The sequence below is a fragment of the Typopeltis vanoorti genome, chromosome 16 (genome assembly GCF_054136105.1).
Source record: "Typopeltis vanoorti isolate ZY-2024b chromosome 16, IOZ_Tvanoo_1.0, whole genome shotgun sequence".
In the NCBI taxonomy this organism is placed as follows: Eukaryota; Metazoa; Arthropoda; class Arachnida; order Uropygi; family Thelyphonidae; genus Typopeltis; species Typopeltis vanoorti.
In genome coordinates, this window is record NC_143564.1 from 70,633,573 (window position 1) to 70,646,524 (window position 12,952).

At 35.0% G+C, this 12,952-nt stretch overlaps 1 protein-coding gene across 4 annotated transcripts in view; it reads right to left on the reverse strand.

Annotated features, from left to right (window-relative positions):
- The window catches only part of LOC150098114 (poly(A) RNA polymerase gld-2 homolog A-like), a 315,041-nt gene that overhangs the window by 105,611 nt on the left and 196,478 nt on the right, over positions 1 to 12,952 (reverse strand). For all 4 annotated transcript variants that reach the window (XM_090406209.1, XM_090406210.1, XM_090406207.1 and 1 more), the window contains one exon: positions 2,276 to 2,339. In XM_090406209.1, coding sequence (XP_090262335.1) covers positions 2,276 to 2,339 — 64 coding nt within the window. The remainder of the gene's footprint in view (positions 1 to 2,275; positions 2,340 to 12,952) is intronic.

The window sequence follows — 12,952 nt, forward strand, 5'->3', positions numbered from 1 at the left end:
CTGCAGAACCTATAGGTTACTGGTGACATGCAGGCAAAAGTCAAGTTAGAAGGAACCAAGTGATTTTTTATTTTTTTTTTAAGAGCTGGAAAGTTATAGCTGTTATACTTCATGAGAAAAACTGCTCAAGAGGCAGCTGAAAAAACAGAGTTAGGTCCAAAAATGGACTGTATAAGAGAATGCTGAGCAGTTACTGCTCATGTTGTCAAGTTCATTTTCATGTCACTTTGTTCAGTTCAGATTCCCAATCACGTTTTCATTTGTTTCAGTAATTTTCTTGGTTTCATAATAAAGTGACAATAGCACTTGAGGAAAAGGCATACATTTTTTTTTGATTTTGCAAAAGGTATTTGATAAGGTGCCAAATTGGCTATGATAGTTACACAAGAGGAAACAGAACAATAATCAGTATCAAAGTATACATGCACGATATGTATTCTCCATTAGTCACACTACAATGGTAGAAGAGGGATGAGATCTTGCCTCTTCCTTCATTAGGATACTTAGAATACAATGCTGTGCTTCATCTCCTTATTGACCAACACATTCATCTAGTGTGATGATCAATAAATATGATATTGTATTTAATATTCAATAAATGATATTGTAAATATGATGCTTAACCAGCAGAAAGGAGGACACTGGCCTATAGAGAAGGATATGGCGGTTTCATTTGTAGTAAAATCATTTGTATAAATGATTTTATCTGCCAATATGTGGACTATTGTATGCAAATATAGTTGCCCAGATCTCAAGGGGATGAACAACAAAAAAAAAAAAAAAAAAAAAAAAACTTTAGAGAAGTTAAAAATACAGGGTGGTCATAAAATAACTTTCCCTCTTTGGAGGCATCTGTAGCTAAAACCAATAAACAGAATGAGACCAAATTTTATATTGAGACTTTTGAAGGCATGGGAAGATGATTTCCACGAAAAGAGATTTCGTACTAAAAGTCGCTGATAGGGGGAATTTTGGCACTGGCAGAGCCAAAAACAAGCAGATAATTACATTAAAAGGCAGATAAAATGGAATAATTTCGATGTAAGCGACAGACACGTCACTCATTCCAGCTGAATATGTAACGCATTACAATGATAATATGGATAGAAATTAAGCATTTTCAATAAAATTTTCCACATTGTACCATAAGCCATATCAGGTTGGCGAGCTATGGCATGAGCGCTTGGACCAGTGCTGGTCCCTGTGCCATCGAGCACCACAGTAGCAATGTCTGTTACTGTCTCTTCTTGCACTGCTTTCCATCCTCTGCCAGGTCTAACTCCTAGTGATCCAGTTTCTTCAAGCTTCTTAATCATAGCTCTCAGTGCTACAGCTGACACAGGACCTATACGCAGGTTATGAAGCCTTCTAAATTCCAGAAGGGCCGCTACTGCATTGCACTGTTCAAGGTAAAACAACTTAACAAGTAAAGCACGATTATGCAAGGTAGGACACATATTGAGCACAATTTGTTCCTAAACATGCCTGAATGTTCCTAATCCCTTTTTAAGTTCCTAATCCCTTTTTAAGTGGTGCTGCTGTCACGTACTCACAGTAAAATTTGCATAATCCTTTTTACCTGCGTTTACTGCAAATATTTGACAGCTTTTGGCCACGGCAGTGCCAAAATTTCCCCTATCTGGAACTTTTGAAATTTCTGCGAAAAAAGAAAGTTCTTTTTTCGCAGAAATCATCTCCCTATGCCTCCGAAAGTCTCAATATAAAATGTGGTCTCATTCCATGTATTAGTTTTAGCTACAGATGCCTCCAAAGCATATGCATAAGATTATGAACTGGGAGGAATGAAACAACAGAATTAAAAAGGAATGAATGTTTCATGCTGATTTCCAAATACATGGCCACCATGTATTTGGAAATCAGCTATATAAAATGGATGAGGAAATGTAATCAAGAATTTGATAGGAGAGGTATTAATATTGAGATAGGCTGCCGAGAAGTGCTTTCCAAATACACTGGGGAGATATTTTAAAAGCAATAACAAAGGGAAAAGTCAAGGAACTAACCAAAGCTATGCAAAGAAATGGGAAGACTGTTTGGTAGAGTGGTGGGCTTGTGGAATGTGCTGATTGACTAGATGGCTGCAAACATGCAGACAGTGAATGATTTCATATATGGTAGTTTACTTTCTGGTTCTAGAATAAATTTTTTGACTCCATGGGGGTTTATGATAATAAAATATAGTATAAAAGTACAAGTACCTATGAAAATATTAAAGATTAAGAATCCAAAAATAAATTCAACATATGATACTTACTGCACCTGCTGAGGCATTTGTGTATATCCCTTAGGATACCAGTGGCAACTGTTTGTTGATCTATCTGTAAGAAAGTAGCATGTAGTTTCTCATGAGATGTTCTAAACTGTATCATTCAAATGCAATTTAGCACTTTTTTACTTATACTCTGCTGAATAACAAAACCCTGTAAACAGTTCAACATTCTGCAACTCCCCACCTCCTTTTTTTTTGTTAAGTTCATAAATTGCTGCTGTAAACAATCATGTAAACCAATTCCATATATAATTACACAGTCCAACACAATTTTTGCTGACTTTATATGAGACTTGTTTTTTTACTAATTTGGGTGCGCTGATTTCAAATATCAAACCCATTTTTCTCTATCACATCAGGTTTTTCCTCTATGGCATTTTCTTTTTTGCTAATTTGTAAGTTTTTGATAGTTTTAAGGAGGCAGTACTATTTAGAGGATCAAAAAAAATCGATTTTTTAATATTATTTTCTGAAAGTATGTACTTTTAAAAATCTGTTCCTAACTTTTTATCAAGAAATTCAAAAAATTCCCGGAGATATAGCCTATTATTCAAAGCAATGCGCAGATCAGAATCTGAGCACTCACCACTCTCGCTTGTTAGTAAACGAATAAATGCGTAAGAACCTGCAACGGCACGTACTGGCGCTTTGAATGCGAGAGAGGCCGATAATTAGATACATAACTACTTAACAATATTCATTAAAAATTTATAAAAAAAATAACAATTTTACTTACACATGAGTTTCAGGGAATAAATTTTTGTTTGTAGCAATTTCTGCTGTGTGTTCTGTTTTGGCAATCCCTTTGAATACTCCAACAGTAGTCGGCCATCATATGAGAATCCCATCTTCCTTGGTACCGATCTTCCATAGTTTTTAAGTCTTGATGAAATCTTTTGCCTTGTTCATCGCTTACAGCACCTAAATTCTCTTTCAAGATGACTGTATAGGAAATGAAGCTTTATGCTCATGTTGCAACCTAGGCACTGGAAATTTTCAAGCATTGTTTCCACTAGATCTTTGTAATTGCACGCTTTTGTTTCCAAGAAAATTATTCACAACCATCGTAAATGAAGTCCAGGCCTCTTTCTCAATTTCGTTCATAGAGTTGATGAAATTTGGGTCTCTCATTAAAGTTCTAATTTGCGGTCCATCAAATACACCGGCTTTAATTTTTTCATAACTAAGCTGTGGAAATTTTTCACATATGTATTGGAAACAGTCACCTTGTAAATCTAAAGCTTTAACATACTGCTTCATAAGACCTAGTTTGATGTGTAGAGGTGGAAAAATGATTTTTTCTCTGTCAATTAAAGGTTGATTTATAACATTCTGTTCTCCAACATTTAAGGATATTCTAAGAGGCCAATGTTTCTAACTCCAGTGTTGGTTTCTAGCTCAACTATCCCAGAAGCACAGAAAACACGGAAACTTTGCGTATCCTCTTTGAAAGTCAAGTAAAAAGTTCACCATTTTAAGATCCACACAGATGATCCAGTTATGGTCTGTATATTTTAATAACTTCAGACCTTTTTAATGTCCTCATGTTTTCTTTAAGTGGACTGAATAGCCAATAGGAATTGAGCCATATATATTCTCATTGTGTAGTAAGACACACTTGAGACTTCTGCTTGAACTGTCAATAAATAAACGCCACTCATTTGGATGATATTGTATAACACTCATTTCAGTTAGTAAACCTGACACATTGTTACAGTAAACAAACCCACACTTATGTTTAAAATATTGCACAAGATTACTTTCCCTACTACGATAAAAAGTTATCTTCGTATCTTGCTCCAGTAAGTTTTTTCCATTTAATCTTGAAGCTAACAATTCCAATGATTCCTTTGATAGGCCCAAATCTCTAACTAAGTCATTCAATTCCGCTTGAGTAAAACGTTGCGGTCCAGAACTAGAAATTACATTTTCATTGTCTAAATCAACATCCGGGTCTTGCTCCTCAAGAACATCTGGCATATCCCGATCATGCTCATTCTCAAGTAAAGGAAGTCCTTTATAAATTGGCACGGCTATTTCATTGGAATGAGCAACTGGCCAAATTGCCGAGTCGAGATTTGGATACACAATTTTTTTCTTATTCTTTTTATTATATAATCAGAAGTCTGAACTAAACAAAAATAGCAATCATCTACGTGATTTTTCGGTTCACGCCAAATCATTGGAATGCCAAAAGCTAATTTTTGGCGTTTTCCACTATCATAAATTTTCTATATGACACACACTTTATTTGGAGCCCACGAATTGTCCTGATCTGCAAGTTTTACATCAAAGTATGAAAAGTACACTTTCTTAACGAAATCAGTGATATTTGTCCTTTGACTGGGAACAGTAAAGCTGCCACAAATGTACCAGAAGGAATCTACACTATTGACACATTTTCGAGTAATAGACATGATGTATTTTCTTCACTGCCGACTAACATGCAATTAACAAGACAAAAAAAAAAAAAAAAAAAAAACCAGAGACTTTATTGAAGCGTTATAAGTGCTCATCATACTTTCACGATCGATTAATGATCAACTTATTTTGATCGTTCTTTGTCTGCTATGACGCATATAGCATTCATTTGTTTTAGGCAGTTGTCATCGCCTACTTTTCATCACCTAAATGTATTAGGTCGTTTTCCACTGTAGTTATCGGCCTCTCTCGCATTCAAAGCGCCAGTACGTGCCATTGCAGGTTCTTACGCATTTATTCGTTTACTAACAAGCGAGAGCAGTGAGCGCTCTGATTCTGATCGGCACACCGCTTTGAATAATAGGCTATATCTTCGGGAATTTTTCGAATTTCTTGATAAAAAGTTAGGAACAGATTTTTAAAAGTACATACTTTCAGAAAATAATATTAAAAAATCGATTTTTTTGATCCTCTAAATAGTACTGCCTCCTTAAAACTATCAAAAACTTACAAATTAGCAAAAAGAAAATGCCATAGAAGAAAAACCTGACGTGATAGAGAAAAATGGGTTTGATATTTGAAATCAGCACACCCAAATTAGTAAAAACAAGTGTCAGATCATAATCAGCAGAAAAAAAAATTTTTTTTTTTTTTGGCCAGTGTTATCTTTAGCTCCTGATTCTCAGTGAGACATTAGGAATTGGAAATCATGACATGTCAGAGTATTCAAACTAGTTGACAAGTTTAGGTGTTGGACATTTCATAACTTATTTTAATAGTACCAATTAAAGATTCCAAGAAATTATATTCTTGTTTTAATTCTTTATCTAAGTGTACACAAACAAATTGTAAGTGTAAAGTATCTTCACAACTGGGATACTTGTATATAGGGGCTAATGACTTCACATCAATTGCTTTAGTATACCATAATGCAAAGCACACCTCCTTTTGGACATGTATAATGCTATACATGTCCAAAAGGAGGTGTGCTTTGCATTATGGTATAACCCACAACCTTCACATATGAAGGTTGTGGCCCTTCATATGTGAAGGGCCACAACCCAGACCAGTTTCAACCGTTTTTGATGTCTCATGAGTCAGAGCCACTGATAATTTGGATAAAGGATTAAATCAAGAATATAATTTCTTGGCATCTTTAATTTGTAGTATAACCAAATGAAAAAAAAAACTTGACATTTTAATAATTATTACACCACCATAAAAATAATTTACAAAGGGATATTTATTAACTGGTTTGTATTGCTATATAAGTCAATTAATACACCATTCTATAGATTAGTTCCATGTATTGTAATACCATTAAAATTATAATCGGTATTCAAAGACCATCAACTTCATTGGAAAATGAAGGAATTTTCACAAAAGCTGCTACTTGCATACCTTATTCTATTGATGTTCAATAAAAATCAGTTTAAGAAAAATTATTAAAATTTTGCTGGATAACATTCCCTCCTTATTCAGTGTGTTTCTGATACTACCTTTTTTTTTTCAAACATACCACTTGACAATACTATGAGAATAATCCTCCAAAACAATGAATAATGTATGAAGCACAGATGAAATGTAAGCAAGAGTTCACAGCTGCCAATTGTAAGAACTTGAGTTTTCTATGCAAACTCATGAAACCAGGGCCAAGAATCCCCCTTCTTGTCCACTGACAATTACCATTAGACTCAGGATTTATAAATTTTTTTTATTTATTTATTTCAAAACCAGCATCTTCAGAGCAAAATGTATCACAATTTACACGTGACAATGAGTAAGGGAAATAATTTAAAACTGTAATCAACAAAAGATTCAGAGTCCTAATTTGGTACCCTCTATTTTGACATTCTCCAAAAATTTTGGCAGATTAATGCAACCATACTTGTTAAGATTAGGAGAATGCTTCAGCCATTGCTGACTAAAAATAGTCAGACCTGTAATGACTTCCATATAGCACACTAGTTTTCTTCTGTCTAATCCTGTGCAAAGGATTAGATGGTGTGTGTGCATACATCTGTCCAAAGCATGGACTGTCAGTCCTGACTTGCCATAATAATAGCAAAAGCATGTTCTCCAGGGCAAATGTTGACAGATCTTCCTAGGCTATCACAGTCAGAAGGAACACTTCATACGATCCAGGACACACTACACGATGGCCTTTTACCTTAGGAGAGCAGATCAGAGTTGTTATTAGAATTCCATACTGCTCAGGCTGGATGACGATGTGATTGTTTATGTAGATATGTGCTTTCTATAAACGGAAGAAGATAGAAACCATCTGAATGGCGAGTGACTCATGTGTCAAGAAAGGCAACAGTTATTTGATTCATTTTCTATCATGCAGCGAATTTTGGCATGTTGGCTTTTAAGATAAAGTACAAAGGTGTCTTTGCCCATGGGACCAAATGTCAAACGTCAACAAAGCATAACTACACTAAGAGTTTGAAAGCAGCTATGGCAAGTTCTTCATTTTACAAGTTCCATGTAAAAGTTAGCTAAGGGGAGGGGGAGAAAAGAAATCCCATTGCAGTAACAATTTGTTTGTAGATTTTATCTTGTCAAGTAAAGTAACCTGCAAACAGCAGGTTACTTTACTTGTTCTTCACCAACCTTTAATTCCACAATTCTTCTCAACTGTTTCTCACGTATACTTGCATACATCTTACCAGGAACACTCACTAGAGAAATACCCATGTAATTCTCACTTTCAGTTTTATTTCCCTTTTTGTATATGGGTACTTCTGAAAGCACTACTCCAATAATCTAGAATTCATCCCTCTGTCCAGGCCTTCTGAACTATGCAGTGCAGCCACTGCAAGACTTATACCTCCATATTTGAGCATTTCTGGTCAAATATCATCTACTCCTGCTGCCTTTCCATTTTTCAGCCTTTTGATGAATTTTTCTACTTCAAGTATGTAGATGTATTCCTGATTGCATGCCTGTTTTTTTTTTTCTCCCACTGTGCTGTCTCTGCTTGTTTCATTTAGCAAAGCTCCCATGACTTTTGTTTAGCTAGTTTTACACAAGTGTTTAGCTTTCTTACATTTGTCTCTCTATTTTTTTTAAGAGCACAAGCTGACTTATTCACCAGGAACTTTTGATATGCTTTCTTCTTTTACTTCAATGTCTCTTTAACTTCCTGTGTTCACCATGGAGTTCTGATTTTTCTATCCTTGCAGACAACCTCACCACATGCTTCACTGGCTGAATCAACGTTTTCTTCAGGGCTTGCCACTGAATATTGGTTCCTGTTCTTAAACTCTTTCATTTTTTCTTGAATATTTGTGTATTTTAGTCTACAGTTCACATCAGAGAGCTGCTCAACTTTTATTCGCTTTAAAACTTTCTAAAATGTCCTTTTCAATATGTAATTCAATTTTATCCTGCTCAAGATTAAACAGCGATCAACTTACAATTTCAAATCCTCTGTCCATTCCAGTGTCCTGCACGAGTGAGAAAACATCACTATCAATAATAACATAGCCAATGAGACTTCTTATTCCTTGCCACTTCTCTCCATGTGAATTTATGCACATTTTTATGTTGGAACATGGTGTTAGTAATAAGCAGTCCATGTCCTGAGCAGAAATCCAACAGGTATTTGCCATTATTATTAGCTTTGCTCTTTTCTCCAAATTTTCCCAAAATATTTTTGTATGTGTGAATAATTTCCTACTCTGCTATTTACTAATCTGCGCCAGCCTGGTTGGCTGCATGGTTAGTGTATTTGCTCTCCAGCCATAAGGCTGCAGGTTCGAATCCCACCACGGGTACGGGTTTTTGTGATTGTCTTTGAAAATACTAGTGGTGGGCAGTAGATGGTGTGGTTTGATGTAGTTGGTGGATTGAGTGATGGAGACCGAGAATTGTGGAGTGGGTGCCCTCTCTCGATGAGTCTTTAGTCTCCCTGGAGGTGTGACATAATAATAATTTATGTTGCCAACAAGGACCAATCTTTCTTTTATCATTATGCCAGTTGTTTTCTCTAAAGCCTCTAAAACTTCCTCCACTTCTACCTTAGTAGAACCTTCTGTGGGGCTATAGGCACAAATAAGTCTCATTGTCCAGTTCCCCATTCTGATATTTGTCCACATCACTACTTGATATTACCTGCCATTCAAGAAGATTAGCCTTGTATTTAGTGTTGAATACTGCAGCTCTCCTTTTCCCTGACTGTTATTGCCTGTATAAAACATTTTGTATTTATTGCTTAGAAAGATCTCGCCAGTTTTTGTCTTTTTTGTTTCAGTCACCCCTATTGTGTCTATCTGGTACTTATCCAATTCCTCAGCTAGCTCCATTTCTTTGCCATTCAGGCTTCTTATGTTGATAGTACTGATCTTGAACTCTGGCGATGCTAAGTCAGGGTGCTTTTTAGGATTTGTTGCAGTAGCTGAATTTTCATTGTTCACCCTGGTTCCCTGGCAAAAAAACAACGAGGGCCTTGTTTAAACGGGCGACGCCCCAGCTGGCATGAAATTCTGTCATGTTGTACCATGATTTTATATTGTGGTTTAAGCCAATAAGAATACAATTTGGTTGGCTAAATCCCAAATTGCCAACCCATCCTTGTTCATTCAATATCCAGGTTAATACCTAACAGGGTGTACCATGAGAAGGTGAGAACTGGACCTTAGGTCAGAAGCCCTGGTCAGTTCTCCACATTCCTTTAAAGGCTATGTGGAGGTCTCCTCTCAGTTACACAACTTTGACCCTTAAGCACCCCATGTTTTTTTTTTAATATGCTTTATATGGTTTTTTAATTAATAATTATTTTAAATAATTTTTATCTATGCAAATTACAACTGTTCATTTGGACTCTAATAGTAAAATATCATATACTTCAGATGCAACTGAGGTAAACTAATATATGCATGATTTCTGACTCATTTTGATTCATCTTTTGAATGTAGTTAACCTCCCTGATGATGTCCACATAAACACTGGATGAAATCTGTTGGAGTGTTTGAGAACTATTTTAATATTTACATACTTTATATCGTATAGATCAGTGGTTCTTAACTTTTTAGTAGTTGTGGCCCCACTAAGTATCTTAAAATATTTTTGCAGCCTAGTTTGTAGTAACATAATAATAGTTAAGCTTTTTTAAAATAGTGATTTTACTTTCTGATTATAATGACAAAAAAAAAAAAAAAATCAGAAAACAGAAATCAACTACTTAAATATTACTGTAAAAATTTAACTGTATTTATATTTAGGAAATTAAATAATGTTCTTTGTTTGCTCATTTTATAAAGGGGTAAATTTTAAGAAATAACAAATCAGTATTACAGCACTGAATGTCTCAAAAAGTAATTGCACTCAAGTAGCACTGAACAATGTTAAGTTCTATGTATTCATACTAGCATTGTTTAAAACTTCAGAGAATCACTTCTATCGCACGTTCGCACGTCCAGTAGGCAGATGTCACGACTTGTAATGTTGCCAGCAGCAAAAAGGTGACTTGTGGCACCACCACAAATAAATTACTGCATTAAACTGCATAATTCAGATTATTAATACAAAACAATACATGTTTGAAACAAAGTAAAATAAGGAGCAAAAAATAATTATTTTAAGGGATTTCAAAACAAAAAATGTTAAAAACTAGAAATTTTCTATATATTTTCTGTGGTCCCCTAGGGGGCCGTGGCCCACTGATCAAGAATTGCCGATATAAATGATATCAGATTATACAAAATTGATGAGGATAGGGATTTGGGAGCAATGGCAGATAATGATTTGAAGTTCAGAGGACATATAGCAAGGGCTGGCAAAATAACTCAGAGAATTACCTGGATGTTGAAGACATTAAAAACTAAAGACATGGGTTATCATCCTTCTTTATAAGACTACACTTCATCTACATATTGCGCACAGATTTGGTCACTTGGTTTTCTTAGAGATCAGGAGATGATGGAGAAGATTCAGAGATGAGTGAACAAGCTGGTGACAGGTCTGTGAAATGTTCCTTATGAGGATTGGTTGAAGGAGCATGGATTACAAAGTTTAGTTGATAGGCAGAAAAGAGGGAAAATTCTTAAAAATAGAAAATTCACATGATAGAAACTTACATTAAAAGGGGTTTTATAAAATTGATGTCAAGGAAGTTTTGCAATATACGGCAAATAGTCAGAACTAGGGATCACCCATGGAAGTTGTGCAAGAGTGTGGTAAGGGTGTGAGGAGTAGATTTTTTGCATGGAGAGTGGTAAACAAGTGGAATGAATTGCAGGAATTAGTTGCGAGTGTCCTGAGTTCAAGGTGAGGTATGGCAGTTTTGTGTGTACAGAAATTAGTGTGGGTCTCCCATGATGAGTCTCTAGACTCCAGAGATACCGTATAATAATAACAATTCTTTATTCTTGTGAATATGTGTCCAATAATCTGTATTTTGTTATAAGTTCCATTAAAAACTCACTGGAAGTAATATTACTATAAAAACTAATTATTCTAAGAAAAAATAGAAAATTCACTAATTTCACAGGAGTTAACCACAATAACATTCCACATATATGAGACTGGAAACTCTAGAAACTTCTGCCAGTAAGGTAGTACAACACCATATTCAGTCCTGAAGATATTTTCAGGTGCAAACTTTGTTTGCTCACACTTGGATAAAGGATTAAACTAATTTTATTATAGTCTAACCAAGTGAAAAATAAACTTTCAACATCTTTCTGGAGGAGAATTTGGTTGAAGGCCATAACTATTATTTTACTGATTATTTTGGCACTGTATCTATTAGATGAAACATAGCTCTGATCTAGGACGGTTTTACTTTATCTAAAAGGGAATTTGGAGATAAGGAATTTGGAAATATGGAGATTAAACACTTTGGTTCAGTAGAACTGAACCAAAGTGTTTAATCTCCATATTTTTGGCAAGCATGATGTGATGTCACAATAATGCATTTTCCAGCACGAGTTATTTTTCTGTATACAGAAAAATGCAAGTTTCATTAGGTTGTCATAAAACGAGAGCATTCAGGAATGGCAGGAAATTGTTTTCTTCTACTTTAAGGGTAAATTTAATTCTCAAATTCATGAAGCTTTGACAAGGAAGAGTTTCAGATACCATAAGCATCATGAATACATCAGTATCAAGATTAGGAGCAAAAAGTAAGACTATTATGGTTTAATTCATTCCATATAATAATTTGCTAGAGTTATATAGTTTGTTTTAACAAAAAAATTAATCTACATTTATGATAAATGTCAAATTATTTTACAATATCAGGAAGAAAATAAGTTTTTAATATCTTAAGCAGGGCCGGCAGAAGTGGGCACTGCTACAAAGGGGGCGTCCTTGCCAGGGCACAGTTCATAAGTTCATTTTTAAGAAACAAAATTTTTATCATAAAAACAAAAAATTCTTAGAATGATCAATATTAAAATAAACAAGGAGGGATACACCGAATAAAAATTTAAAAAAAAATTGTATATTGCTGCCTATTTGATCAGCCGGTTGTTTACAATTTTGCAGCAAAAGAAGGTTAAATGCTTGCCTGCATTTAGCCTGCAGTATGTTGTGTCTACTGCAGTCTATCTAAAGTCAAACAGTGAATAGTTTTTATGCACAGAAACGAATTTTCGTACAAAACATTTGTTGCTAGTTAACCAGTCATATGGTACACATCTCAGAAGGCTGCTGGCAGTAGCGCAGTGCAGACTATTATTTCATCACTGTGTCATGTTGCGTAATAATTTCTTGTGGGTATAAAATAGAAATGGTTTCAAAAATTAAAAGTTATCCAGTGCACAAAATCGTAAGCATCATGCTGCAAAAGAAGCAGATATTAAGAAACAAACTGGGGCTCTTAATAAATTTGTTAAAATATTAAAATATTCTGATGCAGATTGTTACCAACTCGATACATCAGAAATCAGAGTTGAAGAACCGTGCACATCATCCAGTTTGCATGAAAGATTTAGTTGTAGTTGATCACGAAACTAACACTTTGTTAGTCTCACTTTGCCTTCTATTGGCAGACAGGAAGATCTGTTAACATCCACCTGGAGGAACATAAAAAATACATTTGTTATCATTATGGCAAGTCAGGAGTGGCAGACCATGCTTTGAACACTCCTTCACATAGGATTAGATGGAAGAAAACTAATGTGCCATTTAGAAGTCGGTACAGATCCAATAGATTATTTTTTTGAGTCAGCTATGGTTATAAAGAATTCTAACCTGACAAATATGGTTGCATTAATTCGCCAAAAATTTGGG